The 23652-nt window shown below is 52.7% G+C and overlaps 10 protein-coding genes across 10 annotated transcripts; 5 read left to right on the forward strand and 5 right to left on the reverse strand.

The window, feature by feature from the left end:
* Positions 1 to 166: 166 nt before the first annotated feature.
* On the reverse strand, positions 167 to 1764 carry BJX68DRAFT_277861 (nucleobase cation symporter-1 family protein; the record flags this gene model as incomplete). The annotated part of the gene is made up of 2 exons (XM_071048410.1): positions 167 to 1583; positions 1637 to 1764. The coding sequence occupies 2 exons, from the start codon at positions 1762 to 1764 to the stop codon at positions 167 to 169; spliced, it is 1545 nt and encodes a 514-aa protein (XP_070896066.1).
* Positions 1765 to 2375: 611 nt separating this feature from the next.
* Positions 2376 to 4567, forward strand: BJX68DRAFT_269812 (amidase signature domain-containing protein; the record flags this gene model as incomplete). The annotated part of the gene is made up of 2 exons (XM_071046448.1): positions 2376 to 2890; positions 2947 to 4567. The coding sequence occupies 2 exons, from the start codon at positions 2376 to 2378 to the stop codon at positions 4565 to 4567; spliced, it is 2136 nt and encodes a 711-aa protein (XP_070896067.1).
* A 708-nt stretch (positions 4568 to 5275) lies between these two features.
* Positions 5276 to 6895, forward strand: BJX68DRAFT_277864 (uncharacterized protein). Its single transcript, XM_071048411.1, has one exon. The coding sequence runs from the start codon at positions 5304 to 5306 to the stop codon at positions 6789 to 6791; it is 1488 nt and encodes a 495-aa protein (XP_070896068.1). The 5' UTR covers positions 5276 to 5303; the 3' UTR covers positions 6792 to 6895.
* A 2139-nt stretch (positions 6896 to 9034) lies between these two features.
* BJX68DRAFT_150658 (glycoside hydrolase family 28 protein) lies at positions 9035 to 10875 on the reverse strand. Its single transcript, XM_071036663.1, has 4 exons — positions 10325 to 10875; positions 9702 to 10254; positions 9568 to 9652; positions 9035 to 9502 (listed from the first exon to the last, which is right to left on the reverse strand). Exons 1-4 carry the CDS (start codon positions 10580 to 10582, stop codon positions 9247 to 9249), a joined length of 1152 nt encoding a protein of 383 aa, XP_070896069.1. The 5' UTR covers positions 10583 to 10875; the 3' UTR covers positions 9035 to 9246.
* Positions 10876 to 11502: 627 nt separating this feature from the next.
* On the reverse strand, positions 11503 to 14140 carry BJX68DRAFT_277867 (transcription factor domain-containing protein; the record flags this gene model as incomplete). Its single annotated transcript, XM_071048412.1, has 9 exons — positions 14082 to 14140; positions 14008 to 14022; positions 13936 to 13950; positions 13790 to 13881; positions 13445 to 13737; positions 12960 to 13393; positions 12639 to 12899; positions 11893 to 12555; positions 11503 to 11820 (listed from the first exon to the last, which is right to left on the reverse strand). The coding sequence occupies exons 1-9, from the start codon at positions 14127 to 14129 to the stop codon at positions 11503 to 11505; spliced, it is 2139 nt and encodes a 712-aa protein (XP_070896070.1). The 5' UTR covers positions 14130 to 14140.
* Positions 14141 to 15116: 976 nt separating this feature from the next.
* BJX68DRAFT_243300 (oxidoreductase, short chain dehydrogenase/reductase family) lies at positions 15117 to 15720 on the reverse strand. The gene has a single exon (XM_071041134.1). It carries the CDS (start codon positions 15666 to 15668, stop codon positions 15192 to 15194), a length of 477 nt encoding a protein of 158 aa, XP_070896071.1. The 5' UTR covers positions 15669 to 15720; the 3' UTR covers positions 15117 to 15191.
* Positions 15721 to 15747: 27 nt separating this feature from the next.
* BJX68DRAFT_243301 (uncharacterized protein) lies at positions 15748 to 16380 on the forward strand. Its single transcript, XM_071041135.1, has one exon. The coding sequence runs from the start codon at positions 15865 to 15867 to the stop codon at positions 16141 to 16143; it is 279 nt and encodes a 92-aa protein (XP_070896072.1). The 5' UTR covers positions 15748 to 15864; the 3' UTR covers positions 16144 to 16380.
* A 165-nt stretch (positions 16381 to 16545) lies between these two features.
* Positions 16546 to 17697, forward strand: BJX68DRAFT_277873 (uncharacterized protein; the record flags this gene model as incomplete). Its single annotated transcript, XM_071048413.1, has 5 exons — positions 16546 to 16824; positions 16893 to 16969; positions 17026 to 17109; positions 17160 to 17228; positions 17297 to 17697. The coding sequence occupies exons 1-5, from the start codon at positions 16625 to 16627 to the stop codon at positions 17695 to 17697; spliced, it is 831 nt and encodes a 276-aa protein (XP_070896073.1). The 5' UTR covers positions 16546 to 16624.
* Positions 17698 to 18636: 939 nt separating this feature from the next.
* Positions 18637 to 19454, reverse strand: BJX68DRAFT_150670 (uncharacterized protein). The gene has a single exon (XM_071036664.1). It carries the CDS (start codon positions 19243 to 19245, stop codon positions 18697 to 18699), a length of 549 nt encoding a protein of 182 aa, XP_070896074.1. The 5' UTR covers positions 19246 to 19454; the 3' UTR covers positions 18637 to 18696.
* A 2262-nt stretch (positions 19455 to 21716) lies between these two features.
* BJX68DRAFT_269820 (uncharacterized protein) lies at positions 21717 to 22237 on the forward strand (the record flags this gene model as incomplete). Its single annotated transcript, XM_071046449.1, has 2 exons — positions 21717 to 21970; positions 22039 to 22237. 2 exons carry the CDS (start codon positions 21717 to 21719, stop codon positions 22235 to 22237), a joined length of 453 nt encoding a protein of 150 aa, XP_070896075.1.
* Positions 22238 to 23652: the final 1415 nt, after the last annotated feature.

A 23652-nucleotide genomic window follows, 5' to 3' on the forward strand; every position in this document is an offset into this window, starting at 1 on the left:
TTCCTACGACTGGCCGAGGGCATTCAATAGCCTATCAAGACTCTAAATGCCGATGATACTTCTGTTCCAGGATCCTACACCTGAGAGAGTCAACCTATTTGACGCTGTAGCATTGTAGATTCTATTTGTCTTGTGCTGAGCATGTATCTATCAGATCATGCCACATTTACACCGCATCCTTCTTCTCCACACTCGAAGCCCGCAGCCCTTTCTCGCCATCAAACATCTCCCCATCCACCTCTCTCCCCGCATAAACCTCATCCCCCGAAATCGTAACAGGCACCAGCGTCTCTTCGACCGGAAACACCCAACTCAAGCCCACATAAACCACAACCGCCGACGTAAACCCCCAGAAATAAAACATGTCATAAATCTTCTGCGCACCACCGATACTCCCCGCTAGATCCGTATTCACCGTCGCGGCCATCCCCGGGATATTCGGGACGACCGAGACGAGGAAGGCGAGCATCGCGCGCCAGTTGCTTCCGTACGTGTTGTACCTGTAGCGGCCGCGCGCCTTGTACAGTGCGGGGACATCGATTCGGCGGCGTTTGACGAGCCAGTAGTCCGATGCTAGGATTGCGGCGATGGGGGCGAGGAAGATTCCCAGGCCCGACATGAAACTCAGCAACGAGCTCGCACTGTAGATGATTTTCCAGGGGACCATGATCCACCCGGCTGTGACGGTGGTAAGGACGATCCCGCGGCGGATGTTGATGTATTTCGGGAAGAGACTGGTCAAGTCGTTCGCGCAGGATATAACATTCGCCGAGAGGTTCGTACCGATCTGCGCAACGCACCAGCTGAAGCCTACAAAAAACGCGCCCGCGCGTCCGCTGGGTCCATCCCACTGCGCGACCAGCGTGACGGGGTCCCAGATGTACTCGCCATACACGACACTGGCAGCCGAGGTCGATATGATCCCGAACATACCGATGAGCAGAGCGATGGCCGGGAGGAACATGACCTGCCAGTAGATGGCTTTTCGATTCCGGTCATGCAGATACCGAGTAAAATCCGGGATATTCGTCGCCATTGTCGCCCAGCTGGCCGTGCAGCTCGACAGACTGGAGAGAATGAGCCAGCGGCGCGTTTCTCCAAAGACGCGATACTCCTGGGCCCAGATCTCGCCTGTACCCCCGGCTTTGCGCGTCATGGTGATCACGACGGCGACGGAGGATGTGATGACAACAACACTCTTGAACACGAAGAACCACTTCAGTTTATGCGGCGGCGTGAGCAAGAATGGAACCTGGATCGACCAGAACAGAAAATGCGAGAGCAGCTCCTGGCTGGTGATGCCCGCGGACACGGGGAGGTGGTTTGGGAGGTCGAGGTACGACGGCCAGATTGCGCGGATGCACTGGGTGATTGCGGTCGAGCCCGTGTAGGTTTGGATGGCGTGCCAGAAGAGCGCGGTGATCATGCGCACCACCACGGCGAAGCGCGCGAAATACCATCCGCAGGAGGACCGCATGGCTACGGAAAAGGGGATGTGCAGGTCTGCGCCCACGGCGCCGTTGAGGGCTAGTGGGATTGTGGTTGTTATGTTGCCGAAGATGATGCAGATGATTGCTTCGCGCCTGCATCCATGTTAGATAACTTGGCTATGCTCGGATGGTGATGATGTACGTACCATGTCAATCCAACAGCGAGAATCGCAGCTGGGGCCTGCCATCCCTGCGCGTTGAGTGCGTCTGAGAGCCAGAACCCTAACATGGTCCAGGCGCCCCAGATCCGGCGTTCGGGAGGGGTCACGTCCATGTCGATATTTGTCCTGTCTCGTCAGATACGGCTTCGTGATATTCAACAGATGCACATACCACGTCCCCTCATCGGCAAGCGAGGACTGCTGCCGAGGCAGCACCCATCCAGCGACATGTCGCTTCTGCTTGAGCTTCTCCTTTGCGGCGTTGAACCGCCGGCGGATTTGGTCAGCCATTGTCGACGAGATTGACTTGCACAAGTTGCTGCCCCAAGCCCAACTAACCCGCCCCGATGACGGACTGGCGATTTATACATCATTGCTCACATCTCTTGCGTGTCTGCTCCGTGGAGCCGCGCGATAAGCCCTTATCTGATATCCTATCTAGACCCACGCCCTGGCGCCAAGCAGGCCTAATCAGATGTCAGTAGCGAATAAGCACGAAACTACTAGGCCCATCAGAGAAAGTTACTCCAAAGTTGGTTTCGCCGCGGCCCGCGGCGAGCGGCGAAGCACTGATAAGATCAAGCGTCGACTTGTCTGTCGATTTCGTGGTGTGCCAAGGTCAAAGCCATCTTGGGCAGACTGAAGATGGGCAGTCGGGATATAATTTCTGGTCTCCCCGTGATTCAAGAAAAAACAGGTTGAAGATTCGATCAAGAACGAAGCGATGACAGAATTCACCCTCCCCAAATCCCGCCCCTATGGCTTCACCTTCCCCCTCAACCGCACAGCACTGCTCATCATCGACATGCAACGCGACTTCCTCGACGAGAATGGCTTCGGCTCAGTGCAATGCGGAAACCCCGAGATCTTCGCCTCCGTTCGGAAAATCGTACCCCTACTCCAACGCGTCCTGCACCGATCCCGCGAACTCGGATTGCAAGTCATCCACACGCGCGAGGGGCACAGACCGGATCTCTTAGATCTACCCGCAGCCAAGCGGCTGCGCCAGATTAGTGCACCGGATGGACATCATGATCTTGCTATTGGGGATCGGGGCCCGATGGGGAGGTTGCTTGTGAGGGGGGAGTATGGACATGATATTATTGATGAACTAGCACCGAGACCGGATGAGCTTGTTATTGATAAGCCGGGGAAGGGGAGTTTCTGGGGCACGAGCCTACATCGGGATTTGCTTGCGAGGGGGGTTACGCATTTGCTTGTTGCGGGGGTGACGACGGAGTATGGTGTCCTTCCAAGTGGTATTTGCAATGAGGATGCAGCACTGATATATCTAGGTGTTGTGTGACGACGACGATTCGCGAGTGTAATGACCGCGGATTCGAATGCTGTCTTCTATCTGATTGCACTGACGGCTTCGATGCACAGATGGTCACGACGGCGATGGATACCATCTGTGCTCAAGACGGGCTGTTTGGGTTTGTTGGGGACAGCTCTGATTTTCTGGAGCAGACGGCGAATCATACCCCAGAGGATCTCGCACCACCAGAGGGTGTCTTGCCCTCGATTTCACAGCTCGTACGGAAATACCGCGAGGGAACTGAGGATCCCATCCACACCGTGAAGATGGTCTATGACCGGATCGAACAGTACAAGGAGACAGATCCCGTAGTATGGACACACATCCAGAGCAGGGAGGATGTTATCGGAACCACACAATCCCTTGCGGCGCGGTACAAAGACGACAAACATAACATGCCCCCATTATTCGGGGTCCCGTTTGCAGTCCAGGATCGTCTAGACGTCGCAGGCATCCCCACTACCGCCGCCTGCGCTGGCTCCTACACACCCGAAGCTGCAGCACCAGTCGTCCAGGTCCTTCTGGACGCTGGAGCCATTTTCATCGGCAAGCTGAGGTCTGATCAGCTTGCTGTCGACTTACTTGGCTGTAGCTCCAGTCCATCATCCGGTGCTGCAGTCGCAGTCGCCGCTGGTCTGGTCGCATTTACACTGGCGACGGATACCACAGGGGAGAGCCTCCTCTCCGGAGGCCGTAACGGTGTCACCACACTCAAAACAACAAAAGGCACCATCTCAACCAAGGGCACTATCCCCGTCTGTCCTAGTCAGGATACAATCTCAGTCATGGCCCGGAATGTTGACGACGCGCGCGCCGTCTGGCTGCAACTCCAAAAGGCCGATAATACCAAGGAGCCCTACGCGAAGCCATTTGCCTCGTTACCAACCTGGCACATTGATGCTCGAGATCCACGGCCATGGAAGAGCAAATTCCGCTTCGCTGTTCCGCCAGCGTCGTTGGTTGACGAGGGCTATTCAGATGCGCAGCGAGAGCTGTTCAACGCGGCGATTGGCAAGTTGCGAGATTGCGGCGGGATGCTTGTTGAAATTGACCACGAGCCCTTTGAAACTGCCCGCAAGCTTGTGGCTACGGAAAATGGAACGAGCCTTCTGATCCTTGAACATATCGCCGCTATTGGAGCCCAGTTTATCCCAGACAACCTCTCTTCCCTGCATCCCAGATTGCAGCAGATGTACGAGCACCATCTCTCTACGCCCCTGGAGCCTTGGGCAATCTTTCAGGCGCAGGGTCGCCAGGCGGATTGTGTACGGAAAGTGCAGGAGTTATTCAATCCGCTGAATCCTGCTGGGATTGATATCCTGGTTGTTCCGAGTGCACCTGCTCATAGTACCCTCAACGAGCCGGGGACGGAGGCAGGAACCGAAAACGTCTACTCTCCAGCTGGGCAGTTTGCACGTTTTGCTAATCTCTTGGACCTCTGTGCTGTGGGGATCAATGCGGGATCGACACCAGGATCAGGGACTGGTCCTGATCTTCCTTTTGGAGTCAGCTTCATGGGCGGAATGGGTTATGATGCCAAGGTTATGGATCTGGCGCGGTGTTTTGAAGACGCGAAAAATGAGCAAGTATCTGAATAAACGGAGTAAAGCCTGAAAGAGTAGATTATCATGCACAATGTACAAACCAGTGGATTCTGCGAATACTAAACAGCGACAGCGGCTGTTCCACCGTTCTTAGCCGTACAAGGATCCCATGGGGAAGACTGCATCTACATATATATCATGAATCGTACCGCTACAGTAGGGAGGTATGGTAAGTACAAATGCTCGCTTCGGTTAGCGTGGGTAATCGCCAGCTACCAAGTGCTAATCTAAGTTTATGTATAGATTTTCATGGCCTTGTATGCCAACTAATTAACCTTCTTATTAAGATGAACCTTATCATGATCTTGATCTATGCTGAGAACATAATACTATATCTAACCCTGTTTCTTTGACAACATGAACGGGACTAGATACACATGTCAACCAAGTGCGCGCGAATACCACTGGAACATTGGAAGAAAACAGCCTTGTGTATTAAGTTTAGGTGGCCCTGCAGAATATAACGTCCAAAACCTATGGCCAGTTTCTCGAAGAAGGTGTTGCGAACATTGGAGGCGCACGTGATAAATTGAGCCTCAGCCTTGTGTTGCGGCCTAAGCTTGCGGCCCAAGGACGTTGTTGCTGTTGCCTAACCAGATAATCGCCAGGCCAAAGTGACACAAAACTGACTATTAAAGACTGTCTCGCCCTCAAGCCGAACCTACGACTGTTTTCTCCTGGGGGAATTATATTCATACCTAGTAGCTCGCTTTGTTGGATTCTGGACGACATGGATGCTCATAATCACCAAACATGCCTCGGCATCCCAGTTCCTCTTTCGGTGAAAGCCTTGGCCAAGGCACCCCCAATCTGTCTTCCAAGTCGTGCAGATTGTGAAACTATCGAGATACTCGAAAATCTTGGTAACCTGTTCGGGCGTCCGAAAGATGAAATCAAACAAGCGCAGAATCTGGCGGCCGGCCTTTCAGACATAGTCATCATCCTACAACGTCCACGCGACAGATATTACCACCCGTACGATGTTGGTTTTGACGAATTCGTCAAAACCTGTCCGACACTTCAGGCCGTCGACCAGCTCATTCGCTTCGCCACCCGCGGGGCTCGAAGCATCCATACTACTACCGTCTTGGATGCATTTTCTTATCAACCCGACAAGAAGGCAACGAAGCAAGACCAAAAGTGCCATGAAGCTCTTGCTCGGATTTTGAAAATAAAAACGCCAAAGGTCATATTAAGATGTCACCGCGACGGGTATAGAGACGAATGGTTGAAGTGTATTGAGCAGAAAGGCGAGGATTACAAACTTGAGCGAAAGGAAATCAGCATCACCGAGGACAGTACAACAGTTATCTTACAGTCTTTCCATCCATCTTGTGCCGTGAACAATGCCGATTGCAGACCCGAGTATAGAGCATTATTGACATATCACTTCGTGGCCGCGTTCTCGGAACTGCATTCCGAATTCAAGCTACCAGAAACCGCAAAGGATATTGAGAAACTTTGCGCTCTGCGGGGTGAACGAAGGGACATTCCTAATTACGAGCAATGGGAAGCGGCTAGTCGTATATCGAAGATGCTCAAAGAAAAGTATGAAGGGCCGAGCAAGATGGGATTTGTCAGGGTTGTCCACGAAACAGCGTACGAGAATCGCATCGAACAGATCAAGGAATTTAAGGCCATGTACGGCTCACTGAGCCAGCTTTTTGGAGAGTTACAAGAGCCTGGAGGCCTGGCAATCGCGAAGACTGTCCTTTTTCTTTGGAAGAATCATTTCCAAACGGATCCTCTGTACCAACACATAATGTCGTGGCTGATACTGCGCGGCAACGAGCAGAAGGACTGGCTTCCTTGTGAGAGAAGGCTGGCTTCTGATGCACGCCCTCTTGAAGAACAAATTTCCGGCCTTGAAATATCACAGGAACGAATCTTCAATGATATTAAAGCCATCAACAATGAAGCAAAATTATTGGCTGAGCGGGCGTCCGAGACCATCATCAGAGGGGAGGGTATAGGAGACGAACTTCGTTCTCACATGGCTAAAATCCTGGAGAACCACAATGCTTGCATCTGGGGGTACTTGGAAAAGACCTCAATGAGTGACATCAGCAATGCGATGCATATCAGCGCCCTGTTATCTCAATGCAAAATCTTTTTGTCCGCGCTGACGAAAGACGATAGCTTAGAGGATAAGGACTTGGATAGCCTCATCCGATGCCTTGACCAGCTGGCAAGCGTTTTCAAAGATCATGATGCATAAGATCTACCCCAGCATCATGTCCATGGCATAAAGATCTTTCAGAGAATATGGGAGTTTTTCTTTGAAAACTAGACCTCAAACAGAGCTGGCCTAGTGTGAACTTGTGAAATGAGACTCAATCTGCAAAATAACTAAGTTACTCTAAGGCTTATGCCTAATCACAATGGTAACTAGTTAACTAGTTACCTGAAGTAAGTAGCTTACTGGGGCTTCTGGTGCTACATACTTAGGATATACTTATTTCGCCCCTTCCCAGTCCTGCGTTCGTTTATTGTACTTCGATCTGTTTCTTGGCAGTGACGGTGGACGACTTGGTACCATGGCCATGTGTACATAGTATTGGCGGCAATTGTACGACTCGATGGTTCGAACTTGGAGTAGTACCGTCGAGCTGATATATACGGGGCAGTAAACTTGTGGAAGAGCTAATGTTTCCAAACCAGAGTATCTAATCCAGCAGCTTTGTGAAAATCCCAGAACACCATTCCCCTGGAGCTGTAGGTTGATTTACAGACTTCGGCAAAGCGAGGTAGTAAGGTAATAGGGACAAGCCAGTAGTGAGAGTCGGCGCCATACCGTCCGTCCAGGTGGCGGGCATTCGGCGTAAGTATCCGGTGCTGCTCCACTCCGGCTCCTACGCCACAGAGACCAGGTGCACGCTAAGAGACTTGTCGACAGGTGGTAACATGGGGGCCATTTAGAACCCCCGGAGAGCCCGTAAGGCCCCCACCAATACTCGGCAACAAGGCTTGTCAATTGGCGACTCGGACTACCCGAAGTATACCCCGTGAAGGGGCGGTAAACAAACGTGTTTGTTGGGACGAATTCGTGGTTAGGGCTGATGGGATGGGGCCATGCGGCCGTCTCCACTGGCCAGCCGCAACGCTGGTTTCTAGGTTGTGATTCGTCACATCGCTTACAAGGCTGCGGCGCAGGGAGCTTAGCTTCGCTTCACTCACCCTAAGCCTTTTTTTAGTTTAGTGGACGTGGCATTCTAGCTAAGTTATGGGGCATGGCTTGGTATCGCCTGGAACGCGTATGATGCCTTGATGTATATAAAGAGGTTTACGGCCTTCAACATCATTCTCGACATCTAAACTCTCAGACAGCAAGATCCAGTCTCTTCAAATCAATCACAACACTCTACTTTACTCCTCCCCCCTTCCATCTTAATCCAACCCACACACGCCCCCAAAATGCACTCCAGCACACTCTTGCTCGCCCTCACACCTATCCTCGGTGCCCTGGCTGCCGACCAAGTCGTTACACTCAACCTGCCCACCGACATTGGTGGATCCGTCACTGCCGCTGAACTCATCGGCTCTGTAAGTCATCTCAATATCAGACTAGAGCTGCCTCTACCCCAGCCATTGCGATCTGAAGCACAGCACTTACGAAAAGCGCATCCAGTCCGCATCCACAACCACCCTGTTCATCCCCTGTGCCGAAAACGTGACCATCTGCCAGGGTGGTGGTGTTACTCTCATCGCAGAGCCCACGGCGATCAGCATGGTGGTTCCCCTCGAGGACGAGTAAGTTTGGCTAGTTAACCAACCATACCAATAAAACCTACCTACTTACTTATCGATCCACACACCCCAAACTCCCAGATCAAAGAACTAACAGATCCCCTCTCTTCACAGTGTGGCCTACACAGCCTCCTGCTCAATCGACACTTCTGCGTCTACGGACTCGTGCGTCGCGCGCACCGGCACCGACGACACGTGGGAGGATATGGGCACCGATGACCTCTCCGCTACGGAAATCACCATTACTGCGACGGCAGCGCCGGCTTCAAACAGTGCCTCGCCGACAACATCCCCTGCCTCCACGACGCTGGGGACTAGCTCTACCAGTGGCAGCACTGCCAGCGCAGAGACTGAGGATGCCTCCGCTAGCCCTAGCGGCTCTGCGGTGGAGGCCACGGACAGTGATGGTGCGGCTATTGCGATGATGACGGCTGCGCCCTGGGCTGGGGCTGTTGTTGCCGGGTTGGCGGCTGCTGCTGTGATGGTTTAGACTTTTAGTTCATTGCAGTTACGATCGTGGGAGTGGGGCTGGGGGGTGAGATGCATCTGCGGTATACCTAGGTAGTTCTATTGCTAGGGCGGGTCGGATGTTGATGCATAATACGTTGTCATGTACTTGTATTTTGTCTAAATTTGCTAATAGAGATGCTTGTTCACCGAGAACACACTAGTTGTCTGCCTTTTCTAAGTACTACTAGCTGTTTATCAGTTAAGGAAGATAAAAGGTAACAGTCAACAGCCACAGAAATAAAAAGGTCAGAGACTAGTTCAGACCAGCAGCCCTAAGAAATAAACTAAAGTATATTGTAAAAGGTGACGGACCTAGCCGTCAAAACTTCCCTTGCCGCCAAACCGTATACCAGCGTCTAAGCTGGATAATACCACGGACCGCGATGCTCCATCTGTTCCTATACCCAGTACCCGCTCTAGGTAGAGCAAGTCGCAGCACTAGGAACATTCTCACAGCTATCATAATCCTCTCCACCGGTGACATCAACATTATCCCAGGTCCAGTCCGAGCAGCCGGAGCTACCGCAGACGATGGCAATGTTGGTGCCGTCCGAGGAGACGGCGCCGGAGCCGGTGATGTTCTCGATGGTCAGGTCGGTGATGGGGATGCCCGAGGTTGGGTCGCCGTGGAGGTCGCCGCCGTTGTAGTTTTGTTCGATGAGGATGCCGTATCTGCGGATATTACGTTAGTATTGCGGGGGTACGAGGATTGGCAAGGGAGGCGGCAGGGGGCTCACTTGTTGATGGAGCTGAGGGTGATGCCGGAGTAGGTCACGCCCTTGATTTCGCCGGTTTCGCCGGACTTGGCTTTGATGCGGATGCCTGCGACAGTTAGTATGGCTGCTTGAAAATATGGGATCGAAGAGTGTACCGTTGTCCGAGTTGGTAACCTCCGAGTCCTTGAAAGTGACGGTGTCAACAGTATTGTCATCACGCCCACCAACACTCCCAATGGACAATCCATGCCCACCAGAGCAGGTACCACCACTGAACGTAATCTCCGTCCCCGAGTTAACAGCGACACAATCATCCTGATTATAAACCTTGGCCCCGGTAATAACAACATTGTTACTCTCCCCAATATCAAACCCATCGGTATTATGCCCGCCTTCGTCATCACCGGCGGAGTTATCAATCGTCATATCGGTGATGGTCAGCCCATCGCACCCGTTGATGCTAACAGCCTGCACGGGCGTGTTCTCAATGTACAGATCCGTAATCGACGAGTCGGTCAGGTCGTGCGCGTAGAAGAACTTGGGTTTCGTTTTCCCGCCGTTGCTCCCCTCGGAATCCCACCAGCGCGCCCCGTCCGGGTTAAGTTTTGCGCCGGAGGCGCCCTTGATGGTGATGCCGTTGCCTTTGATTTGGAGGAGCGGGCCGGACCATTCTTTGTAGCCCCAGGTTGTGGTTCCTTCGAAGATGACCTACATACAGCTGTTAACATATAACCCTCTATGGCTATGCTCTTAGTTGTGGTTGAGACTGTAGACTTACAGTGGTGTCATCCTCGAGGTCACTCAGGTCGAGGGTGGTCCCAGAGGGAACGGCAACATCAGAGAGAACGATGGTCGCGCACGAAGCCTGGGACTTGCTCGCAGAGGCAGCGCCATTGCTACCAGAGAAAGTGCAGCTGTCCGCACGCTTGTTGACGGTATTGACAGTCGGCGACGCGGTAATGAGCGGCTGGGCGGGCGAAGCAGCCACGCCCGCAGCGAGGGTAACGAGGGTGAGGGAACCGAGGAGCTTGAACATCTTGGCCGGCAAGAGTTACGGTATGAAATGGAAGGAAAATGAAATGAAATGAGTGAGAGATGTTTTGTGAGAGTTGGCGCTCTTACCAACGTATCATAGACAGGTCCATGATCACATCTTATATACCACGAAGCCTCCTATTCATCCTATTCAGTGGATACGCGGTGCCACTTCCAACCCTCTGCAGCTGTTATTTCGATCCTGCAAGACACCCGGCGTTTCGATGACAGTACGATTTCCTCCAATCGGGCCATGTGGGACTTGGCCCGTGGTGGTTCCATTGGTGGCAGAACATTTCTCCTGCAGAACGGACCACAGAGCAATATACACACGTTATTATGCCGTGGAAAAGCTTCTGCCTGCGGAAGAACCGACAAGCTCTGCCAAGGAAGCTTCTTCATCCGAGTTTGCCGGTTTCAGGGGGGCGCTGACGAATGATACGGGGTAGTGCTGTTTCGTCGCGTTTCATATAGAGAAGAGATTGATAAAGGTATCCACATTCAGCAAGGGATCGGCGGCTGCCCCGTAGGGCTTTGGGGGGGAAACTGGGATCAATGCGTCGCGGGTGGGTGTTGTTTATATACGTAATCCTTAATTTCCACCAGTTGTGACTCTGTGCGCTGAAGATATGCTGTGGGATTTTTATATCCGCCAGTTATTGTGGCTTGCGGATATATTCCCTTGGTGGTAGGAACTTGTGAGTGGCGTTATAGCATAAGTCTTAACGCTGCGTGGATCAAGGCAGGCCGGTCTGATATGCATACATTACTACTTTGGCATTATACGATCATTCTTCGAGAATACCAATCAGAGCGGCGAACATTTCGAACGCCTTGGGGCACGAGGATATGGGAAGTGGCCGGATCATCTTGACTCTCAACGGCTCCGTGTCGGTAGAGGTATACTTTGCACCGCGGAGTCTAGGTAGGTTCCAAATCCATATTCCCAAACATAGAGTATCCCTGCCCACCATTGGCTCCAGACGTGTCTCCTGCAAAGTCATAATACAACGGGTCCGTTTCAACCGTACTCGGGAATCCATGCAGGCCCTCAAAGATGGCATTATCCCACGACGCATCCTTGAGAAAGATCTGTAATGCCGGATCCACGGCATATGCGATGGGGTTTGCATTCGTGTGTGCATCGGGGTTCGTGGTTGTTGTCGCGCTTGGTTCTCCGAGCGCAGCGTATGCCTGCGTAGACGCAGCGCCATACGCAGGGCCGGGATCACCACGACTCTGTGTCGTAGCAGTAGCAGCAGCTGCCCCCGTCGCAGCAGGCGACGTAACATCCCTCGGCGTAGTCTGCACCCCACTCCAAATCCGATCGAGCACCTCAAGGCACCGGTTGGCGGCTGTATTACTCCTCCCCAACTGAGTTAGACAATCTCGCGCCTTGGAGATGGAAAACACCCAGAGATCCTGATCCGTCTCGGCCAGGCTGACATCGTTGGGATCGCGCGGCTTGAATTGGTGGATGCTCAGGACGATGACGGCCTGAAAGAGGAAGTAGATGGCGTACCAGGCTAGTCCCGGATGCAGGGTGCCGTCATTTGCGTGGTCGATGCAGAACGTCGCGATGTCCTGGATCGTTTCGATCGCGGTGTACTGGCACATATTCTGTGCTTCGTCGCCGTCGGATCCTCCTTGGGGCAGGGCGAGGGTCCGCTGGCTCCCCCACCAGAGCATCATGCGGAGGTTCTGCTCCTTCCAGTGGAGGATGGCGCGGGGGCCGCGGAACCAGCTCGGGATCTCGTGCGCGGTGAAGTAAACTGGGAGAGAGAGTTTCCAGGCTTTGAGTCTGCGGTCCAGGGAGCGGGCGGTTTGAAGGGTTGCGGGGTTGTTGGCGGGCGCGGAAATGACGGCGCGGTGAATGGTGTTGGCGATGATGGCGAGGCGCGAGTGTGCGATTATGCTCGAGTAGATTGTTGGTTGGGTTGTTGGGGGTGGAAGGGTAGAGGCGAGGTCGCAGCCCTGATATCATATGACGTTGTAAGTTATGGGTACAAGGCCCGCTGGAACAAGTTTCGCTACTTGCACTTATATGAATGGCGTACCGAATCATCAATATTCCTTGGAAGTCTCGTTTCGATAAACGAATCCAAAACAGTGACTGGCCTCCCCGTGGTCAGGCTAAAGCCACTGTCAAAGCAATAGACAATCCACCAGACCACCCTCCGCCGCTCATTCAAGAGCGTATCCGCTGCCGTCTGTGCCGGGGGCTCACGATGCAAGCCCAGACCCAGCGCCATGCGGTAGGCGATACCAATGAAATTGTATCCGGTATTTGGGCGATCCCGCTTTTGGAGATAGTTGCCCTACATTGATCAATATCCTTCGGAAACGTAAAGAAGGAAGAAGGCCAAGCGAGAAGATACCATAAGAAGAAAAGCCTGAACAGTAAGCAAATTCCCCGACTCGAGCATCCGCATCGACATGCGAGACCGCGCGGCGGCATAATACCCCGGCTGCTCTGCACCAGATCCGCCATTCACAATCCAGTCGCCGATCGCGAGGACGAGGTAGAATATCGGGTGCCAGCTTGGTTGCATGCGGACTTCACGGCGGCTGTGGTACTTTTGTCGGAAGATGCTCTCGTGTAGGATCGGGTAGGATGGGTGGTAGTGCAGGAAGTACGCATCTATTAGAGTGTCCAGGACTATAGTATTGTTTAGTTGTTCGATGGCTGGATGGGTTTCGAGTTGAGGTACATTTGCTGTCGAAGTAGATACCTGGTGCGTGGTATCGGGGTCAGCTGGTTCTGGGAGCAGACTTGAGATGGCTCTCAGGATGTTCGAGCCTGAACTGGTTCCTGGAAGTCTTCATGAGTTCTGACTGTGAACATGGCCCAAAGTTAACCCACCAAGATATCCAGCCTCCGCATTCCCCGTCGGCAGCGACGCCATCCCATCCGGACGACTCTGCCCCCTGTGTGGCGTCGCAATTGACGAGTCCTCGTTCCAATCGAACCGATCCGCCTCCTCCGAGACCTGCCCACGGCGATCAAGACTCAGCCGCCGATCAACTGACGGCCGAGGACTTCCAGTACTAGTCAATGCGACTGTCCTTAGAGCGTCCTCGCTGTCGATGTCGGGGTTTAGTCTGCGGAGTAGCTCTACTAGCTTTGCGCAGCGGTGTTCTGCTTCGTCGAGGTTTCTACCACAAAATTCAACATGTATCACACCAAGTTCAATATTAGAGTGCGCACCTCCGCGTCAGAGGCGTCCGAGATGGCGCACGGTTAAACACGCATTCTTTATTGTTCCGGCTGCAGTACAGACATGGGGTAGTTCCAGAGCACTTGAGTAGATGTTAATCAACATTACAAGGCAAGATATTGACTCTGGCTCTTACCTTGCTTTTGCGCTTCTACACCATCTCACCCATTAGCATATCTTCAGCACGGGTCCGAGGGGCGCATCCTACCCGGCATTCCGTACACTGCCGTCTGTTAGCGGATTATGGGGTCTTGAAGCACTAGACTGAGGGAGAAGGCATACTGCGCGAAACTCTGGCACCGCTAGCGCTGGGCTCGACGACTTTGGCATCTCGGAGGCGGTGGTCCGAGTTTGTACGTGTATGTGCTGGAGAGCTGGACGATCCTGAGTCAGAAAGTAGTTGGGTTCGACTCTCTGAATGAGTGATCACGTCAAGGAAGAGGGGAGATGAGTCAGCCTCGCCTCGGCACAGAGTCGCCCGATGGTCAATTGACGATCAGGCGTGCTTTCCCATTACGAGATTCGACTTGATCTTTGCTTAGAGTGAAAGTGCCATATGCGCCTTTGGCCATGGGACAATGTTGACCATATCCCGTACGTGACACTATACTAATGTCGATGCAAAAGCATTCTATATCTATACATCCGCCCACCTAAGCCCATTATCCACTGGGTAATATGTCACCCCCCTCCACACTTTGCTACGTCTATTAGCATCGCCTCTAGGAAAATGGCTTGGCAACCGGCGGAAACAACAATCCTTCAATACTGACAACGCAAGTCTGGAAAAAGATTTAAACGCATTCTGCACAAGGCTACTGGAGCCTATGTCCACTGGTGTGGATATCCAGATAGTATACTCACAATGACCTACCTGCAGGGCCATATGATACAATCTCACCCGCTTCAGCACTAGAGCTAGTCCGATAGCCATTTTAAGCAAGCTGATGTCGATGGGAAGCCGAAACCAAGATTCCAGTACATGAAGGTGACTAACTGGCTTCATATGGCGTACATGATGGCGACTATCGAAAAGCCCTGCTGGCAGAACAACATGTGAACCGTTTAATCAAAAGCTAGATTGGCGCTATCCCACCCTCGTCATGGGTTGCTGGAAGACACTACTATAGCCTTCGTTAGTGATGGAATACCCTAGAATAGTACCCTTCCCTCTCTACCGGATCTATCCCTAACCCCCCAAGGCCCTAGGGATGTATTGAAATGACCTATTGCATAGTCTAGGCTCTAGGCTCCCAACCAGACATAGAGGGATGACTGCGTAGTCAAGGGTATGTGAATCAAGCAGCTTGCGAGCTATACCAGCATAACATGGTGAATTGTGCGAAATCCGAAATAATAGCATATAAAACTTGCAACGATCCAGACAAACCCCTAGAACAGAATCCCACCGCCATCAACCACAATATCCGCCCCATTGATATAACTCCCCGCCTCACTTGCAAGCAGCACAACGGCCCCCGTCAACTCGCCCGGCGTCCCCATCCGCCCAAACGGATTCCTCTCGGCCCAGATACGTCTGTGCTCGGTGAGCCCATCCCCCTCATTCAGAATCGTGTCCATGTACCCGGGACTGACGGTGTTCGTCCGGATCCCGTACCGCGCCCACTCGGCCGCAAGGCAGCTCTTGAGCATCAGCAGCGCGGCTTTGCTTACATTGTAGGCGGCCTGTGGCTGTGGGTAGTTGACGCGGTGTGCGGATATCGACGCGATGAATGTTATTGAACCTCCACCACCCGGGCCTTGTATGTTCTTTCCCTGCTCAACCATATGCTTCGCGGCCACCTGCGCGCAGATAAACGACCCCGTCGTATTGATATCGAGGATCCGCCGCCACTGCGAGACGGGCATCTCCAGCGTCTCGACGCAACCCACAACACCAACGAAACAAAGCAGGTGATCAATACTCCCCAGCACCCTCGCTGTCTCCCCCATCGCCTCCGCAACCCGCCCCTCATCCGTAACGTCAACCACCATAGTCGCAATAGTCGCACCGGGGAACTTGGTCTGCATAGCCTGGATCTCCTTCTCGGATTCCGACGGGTTGATGTCGAAGATCATCAGTCCGGTCAGGCCATGCTCGAGGAGGGCGTCGCAGCAGCGCAGACCCAGTGTTCCTGCTCCGCCGGTGACGACGGCATTTCCCGTGACGGAGAAGCGCCGGCGCGCGCCGGTGGCTGCGTCTTGGGCGACGGGGTTGGTCGGAGGGGCGGTTTTGGATGCTGGGCTCCCGGTGCTGAGGGTCATTGAGGGGACGATGCGCGATGTAAGCGCGTCGCGGTCTGTTATGTCTGCGGGGGGCGACATGTTGCTGGTGGATCGATAGATGGATCTCGATAGTGTTGGGGGCAGAACCTGGAGTATCGCGAGCTGGGTACTGGGGAGCAGAGGCACCCTTGATGAATGACCTCTTTTCACTTTCAATCCAATGTTCAGCTTTTTATTGCTCGACTGGCTGTACCACATATGTCATACCCTTCGGAATCAACCCCGAGCGATCTGCCCTGAACCAGTGGTCCTTCTTCGGAGTGGGGAAGCCGATGGCGGGGAACGAGGGGCAGTCGACGGTAAAATCGAGACGTCACACGGCCCTGCACGTTTCTGGGCCCATCATTCGACCGGATAAATTCGATTTCATCTATGGTCACGCATTTCCATAGTCGGGCTGCTCCAAGCCGAGCGCGCCCATATTACCCGAGCACCTTTTTCTTTAAATCCAAGGAACCACCATCCCCCTCACCCCTCACGAATTCAATGCAGACCAAATTCAATCCCAGCAAGAAAGAAAAGCAAGAAAATCCGCCACAATGTCCATGACAGTCGAAGACTGCACGCGAGTCCGCCCGGGCTTCCCGCGCCCGTTCCCCAACACGGCATCAAACGTCATGCAGCAGCTCAGCATGGCCGGCAAGGTCGTGATTGTGACGGGCGCCGCGGACGGAATTGGGTATGCGGTTGCAGAGGCCATGGCCGAGGCAGGAGCGGATGTTGGGATGTGGTATAATTCGTATGTTTCCCCTCGACGCTGCTAAGGGTCAGTGATTCAGTTCTGACCGAGGGGATGTTTTGCGATAGGAATGATGTTGCGATCCAGAAAGCGAAGGATCTTGCACAGACGCATAGTATTAGGGCAATTCCTTACAAGGTTGATGGTAGAAAGCACCCACCTTAATCAATTAGAAGATGGAAGCTGATTTCTGTACTGCAGTCTCGGACCCGCAGCAGGTCCAGGACACGATCGCAAAGGCCGCGCAGGACTTTGGGAAGCTCGACGTGTTCATCGCGAATGCTGGTACGTCCTCGAGATCGTCTCTCTGTCGGCAGAGCTGACCTCTAGTACAGGCATGGCCATCTCCAAACCCATCCTCGAGCAAACAATCGACGAATACCGCAAGCAAATGTCCGTCAATGGTACGTGCCAACACCCACCCGACCAAATCCATACCCACGCACAGACACTAACAACTAAATCATAAAAGTCGACGGCGTCCTCTTCTGCGCCAAATACGCCGGCGAGATTTTCCGCTCCCAAGGACACGGCAACCTAATCATAACCTCCAGCATGAGCGGGCACATTGTCAACGTCCCCGTGGACCAACCCGTCTACAACGGGAGCAAAGCGTTCGTGACGCATTTTGGGAAATCGCTCGCGCGCGAGTGGCGCGATTTCGCGCGGGTGAATATCGTTTCGCCCGGGTTTTTCGATACCAAGATGGGGGCGGGCCCCCTCGCGCTGAATGAGGCGTATCGCATGGCGGCGCTGGGGAGGCAGGGACATGTCAAGGAGATCAAGGGGCTGTACTTGTACCTGGCGAGTGATGCGTCGAGCTATATGACGGGGAGTGATGTGATTATTGATGGGGGATATGTTTTGTCGTGAGTGGGGATATATAGAGATAGATACTAGATCTTAATGTACTAGAATATGAAATCCCTCCATAAATGACCGGTACTGAGGCCATAAACGGCTGTATTTCTACTTCCCACCCTATACCTCTCAGTTAATAGAAAACTGCTGATTGAGCGAGGAGCTGAGGGGCCGAATCCCACGCCGCGCCGAGGCATACTAGTATGCGCATTAGACTTTTGATGCGGAGGGAGTATGTTTCGTCTCATCCTACGTGCGTTTGGCAGTAAAAGTAATAGTACTGCTACAAGTACAGTAGAAAACAGATGTCAATAACCGGTTTACGCCTCCGGCTCTGACTCCGCGGTCGTTGGGGTGGTCTGTATTATACCAAATATCCCATTTATTGTTATCAAGGGAAGCAAATCCGCCTTTAACCAGGCGCGTGGTATAGAATCGGGGAATGGGTTAGGGAGAGCTGGGTTGTGGATATAAGATATTAAACCCAGGGTTGCAAAGAGGAGGATTGTAAGGAGGCATGTCAAGAGTACGAATGAGGGGGAGTAGGAGAACGTGGTGAGGCGGGTTAAGAGAGATGATTTAGTTTATAGGGTGGCTGTTGGGGATAGTAGGACGGGGTTATTATAACTAGAGTTAGTGCTAATAAGTGTAATATGCTCTATAGTATAATCTAATAGTATGATTTTTATGGGGTACGAGCAGTAGAAGAAGCATACTCGGAGGAGGCGGGAAGGTGGCAATGGCTGCCCTTGCCCAGCCACCGGCTGTTATGCGGAGATAGTCTACAAAGGGGGACATCCAAGAAAGAAGATCTACCTAGGGCTTGGGACAGGAAAATAGAAGATACTGGGTTTCAATTCATAATTCGAGATGATTGAGTATTGGTGCTTTTCGGGGCTGGAGAAACGACAGGAGAGAATATTATTGTCAATATTAGCATTAGGGCATCGCATGCATTCAAAATACAACAACCTGAAAGTCCACAGCACATCATCAAATCATAATGCGTCCCTAAGGCAGAACAGAAGGCGTATAACTCTGATCCGGGGTAACAACCTCACCCCGCTCAAGCTGCTTATCCGTATACGCCGGCCAAACAATCTGACGCGTCTTCTCATTAACAACAGACAGTGTCGTAAACCCAGCGTCCGCGCCAAACTGGCCACTCCAGGCCGAGGAAATCGTGTAGATGCCGCAGGGCGCTGGTCCGCCATGAGCCTGCGAGGCGGGGGTGCCCTCGACGATGTACGTGCAATTTTCAGTCGTAGTTTCCGATTCGGAACCCGTGGAGACGCCAAAGGTCCAGGTGCATTTTGTATCGCCGTGGTAGCAGACGCGCTTGAGGGAGGAGATGGTCCACGAGGTGTTTGCGACCATCATTGATTTGGCGGGGGAGGGGGCTGCGGCAGGCGCGGCGAGGGTTGAGCTTGTGAAGGCGGGGGTTGCGGCAGGCGCGGCGAGGGTTGAGCTTGTGAAGGCGGGGGCTGCGGCAGGCGCGGCGAGGGTTGAGCTTGTGAAGGCGAGGGCTGCGAGGAGGAGGGTGGTGAGGGAGAGCTGCATGGTTGCGGTGTGTGGTTTCAGAGTGAAGGGTTGTCTGCTGTTTTGACGATTGGATGGTCGGTTGAGATTGTCTTCCCAGCAGGGAAGACCCTTTATTTATACATTTATCGGGACATGGCCCTGGCCTCTTCACCAGGTGCTTGCTGACCTCAAGCCAGTCAATGGTACGTAGTACACGAATCGCGAAATTGGCACGAGTCGAAGACTCAGGCGACCCAAGGTGGCATCCGCTCCCCGCATACCTCAGGGAGGCGGCAGGCCCGGGGCAAAGGGGGGCGGGTGGTGCTAATTTTGGAGTGCGCCCTTCCCGTTCGCCAGGTCTCACTTGACCTAGCTAGACCCCTTGGGTGCCTTGTAGAAAAATTGAGCGAGGCATCGGATCGCCCGGATATCCTCAAGCTTCTGAGGGGCTGTGTCCATCCCTTGCCAAGGGAGACTGTCCAAGTACCGAGAGGCTTGGTGGTTATTGCGCCGGAGTAAGACATGCATGGGACATGGCCTATGATGGCACCCCTAGGTCCATATCCCACTGTATCAAATTGACCATCAAGTCAGTCTGATTCTTGCCACAACTCCTCCCCTTACATGTCCCAACAACCGAGTTGATGGAACATCGGGTTTGAGAACGGTCTTCTCGCCCCGCTGCCTCCTACCATCCCCCTCGAATACCCTAACAGTGTGATGATCCAGCCAAAAAAAGTTCCTTCCGTGCTCACTTGACAGACCCACTAAACAGCAGGAGACGCATGTGGTGACACATGCTGTCCAGGTTGCCACCTTGTGCTCCCGTTTAAATATAGGCCGGGAAGTCATCAAACCCCACCTCGACAAGAGCGTTGGCAGAACCTCGCTCTATGCGTGAGTTGACGGGGGAGAAAACGCCGTTGGTATTATTTAGGAATCGAAAAGAAAGAGATGTAGGTGCGTACAGTGGCCTTGAGAGGGTTCTTGAAGGAAGGCATTGTGTAACTTGATCTATATGCTTTCAGATCTGAGCGAGCAGAGCGTAAGGCATGAGGCAATATATCCGGCTACTGACGCCTTGGACCATTCATGTAACCAGGATAGTAGGTGGGTACTTCTCAAACTGCTCCTGGTTTTGGAGCACGCAACCGTTCAGGTCATCGGCTATGCCAGGTGTGGGCCGGAGATACCCTCACTATCAGTGGCTCTAAAGTCGGCGAATACGATAATTAACTGTTCTGCTAGATGAGCAGGATCATCGGATGGAGGATAGTATAAGGACCTAGCGAGATTGTGGTGGAGCGGAGGAGAATTGCTCACCCCAAGGCTAATCATTCGAGAAGGTACTCACGCCACTTGCCATTGTTCAACTAGACCACCATGGATGGTGACTGGATTGAGATCGGGAATGGCCCACACCCTATACGGCAGAAATCTTCAAGTTATGGAACCACTCGATTGATATTGTCGCCGTCGCGTTCGAGGAACTGAACGGAGTCGATGACAAGGAGCACGAAACGAATCCACGCCTACTAGTAAGGGCAATGGCATTGTACACGTCCGAGTCATAGTAATCATGGACATGCCCTTCTGAAGCAAAGTCAATAATCTCGCAGTGAGGCTCAAAAAATACCTTGGCTTCAACACCCGTGTGTTGATTGGTTGCATGCGATAGAGATAACGCACCTCGCATAGAGCGGGCAGGCCATGCACCCGACCCGCCAAAGCTTCAAGTCTTCGACATGTAAAAGTGTTGCTAGGCTGGTACCATATCCCTGGAATACGATTACTCTGGTCAAGGGGCTGCTTCAATAAGAGGCAATGGAGGACTCCTTCCCAGGCTACTGGTCGCGGCGGCCTTGGATCGCTCTTCTCTTGTATGGAACGACCGACAACAAGGCAGGCGTCACCGGGCCCTTACCCAGAGAGGAGACGCACCTTCCTAGATCAGAATATGAAGGAACAGGTCGGGGTACAGCGGTCCGGGGTCGCCGGTCGTTCTTTCCTTCTTGGCTTGGTTGCTGTTGGGAAGGGGCCGTAGGCTCGTGTCCACTCACCAAACACTCTCTTCATCTGTCTCCGAAGTTCTAGTCTAAGCATAACAATTGTTATCATTATCTATATCGCCAAGGGTAGTCTTGATACTAAACTCCATTTCGTCCAATCTCTTCGTTTCCTTCGTACGTTGCGCATATGGGCCTAAGCTGTAGGCGCGGGAATCAAGATAACCTTGGAAGACTAGGGTTCTCTGTCCAGGCGCACTGGAGACATCTTGCACTCGGCTTAGGGTTATCCACCGGGTTCTGCGAATATCGAATCATCAAAGAAACTGCTTCAGCTCACCACAGTAGTCGACATCCTCGTAATTTAGCCCGGATCCGTAGAGCTCAGGACTGATCCGGAAATAGAAGTTGGCCAAAGCATCAGTCCGCACGAGTCCGATGTAGTCGGCAGAGTTATGTTTGTAGCTGGCCATTACCCGGTCATCGGCGATCTTGCCTGGCATCATGTCCATGTGCGCCTGGGTCAAGAAGCGACTTCTGGCGCGTGGTGGCGGCGATCTTGAAGCCAGGGCCGGTGGCACGCTTCTGCAGTGTCGCGGCAGCTTTGTCGTCACCGGACAAAGGGGGAGTTCTACAGTCGCCGGCGAGATGCAAGTTCAGGTCACCGTTATCGTGATGGTTGAAGCTAAAGTCGTATTCTTTGGTGTCGTTGCCGAAGCTTTGCATGTTGCGAACCATGACGCGAGAGACCAGCGAGGGTTCGCCTTCACGCTTCGTTAGACTCAGGAAGTAACTCATACGGCGCTGCTTGTGCCAACTTTGGCAGTGACTCTGCCAAGCGTCTTGCAGGTCGATGGAATTGTGCGTTTCTCGAGCGTCGCGAGCGCATATCCCGCGTCGTGTATAGTGCACCCGTCGATTTTGGGAATGGTGCCAACGGGGCTGGCATCTTTGTTATGGCCACAGGGACATCAGAAACTAGGCCACTGCTAGCTAGCAGGGCGCACAGAGAGCTAGGGAGCTAGAGAGCTTCATTTTGAGAGGGAGAAAAAAAACATGAGTACCAGTTGTTGAGAATGGGAAGTCGCAAGTAGCTCGGTCAGAGAAATCTCAATGCTTTATATCTCTATATTTTATTAGGGCTTGGCCGCAACCGTGGCTAAGATATCAGGACTCGGTTACTGTTTCCATATTCTCGAAAGGCAAAGTGGACATGGACCCAGCAGGGCTCAGAGAACTCCAATGTGGGTATCCTAGCATCAGATGTTGGATGTCTAAGTCGCTTGTTGGTTTCAAGCTGCAGGATTGCCCGTTGAACCCCTCAAGTACTATTATAAGACCAGATAATGGCTTGTGCTGGTCCGCATCGCTGAGCAGCAATCCAGAAGGCCGCTGGTGCAGCTTGCTAGGTCTAGAACCCAAACCTGGGTCAGCAATCCTGCTAGTATCAGGAATTCAGGATATGTTTACCACTAGTGCGATATCAACTGTTCCGTGGTTTAAGCCTTCCACCAACGAGGCTAAGATTTAATAGACTGAAGCAGGAGCAACCAAGGGTCAAGGGACAGGAGTGGGGGCACATTGTAGCTTCGCATTACTGCTACTAGAGATATATCACTACTTAGGACCTTCGCTCGCTGAGCTAGTTGGATAATCCAAGACTGCTTGAACACCACCCAAGAGTTGTCGCTTATTACCCAGCTCAGCCTTTACTCTCGTAATAGTCATCGTTGCCTTTAGTCAACTACTAACTGACTTCAGTGCTGTTGAAAGATAAAAGTGCTTATAACCCACTTGGCCAGCTCATTTACATCAACATCTAGGTAACCATACCATTCGGAGTTCTGAAACCTTGCAGGCTGTAATGGATAGTATTAAGCAGACTCTTTCATTGTGGGGAACCACTTGTGTAAGGCACGGGGGAGAGGAGAACCACAATTGTCCTGGTTTGGTTTCTTTACTGTAAGAGATTTCGGTGCATGTTATTAACCTGGTCTAAGCACTTTAGCGAGCCGCTAATTGTCAGCTTGCCTGTTCATTCTACCAGAAGCGTGCTAAAGTACAGCTATGGTGTTTCCGGGGAGATGTGCATCCAGAACTACAATCTCGATCTCTGGAGTTAGAGGAGATCATGTTGTATAGCAGGGACGAACCAAAACTAATTTGCTTTCAAAGGACCTTCCAGCCCAAGAGCAAGTCTAAGATACCAATATACGTTCCCTAGTTCGGCCTAAGCTTGGGTCAAGAATTATAGGGCTCATCCCAGCCGGGACAATCACGTCCGCGAACTCGAGGCGTTCGCCTCGCGGCGCCGCGCACTTTCACGCTCCCAGCTCATCCCAAAACTATGCCAGGTGCCGCCGCTAAGCTCTATATAATCAAAGTCGGGTTCATTGGCTGCGGGGAGGCCACAGAGGTCCCGCGCCTCTTCAGGTAAGGA

This window comes from Aspergillus pseudodeflectus, assembly GCF_044049435.1.
Source record: "Aspergillus pseudodeflectus strain CBS 756.74 chromosome Unknown BJX68scaffold_42, whole genome shotgun sequence".
Classification (NCBI taxonomy): Eukaryota; Fungi; Ascomycota; class Eurotiomycetes; order Eurotiales; family Aspergillaceae; genus Aspergillus; species Aspergillus pseudodeflectus.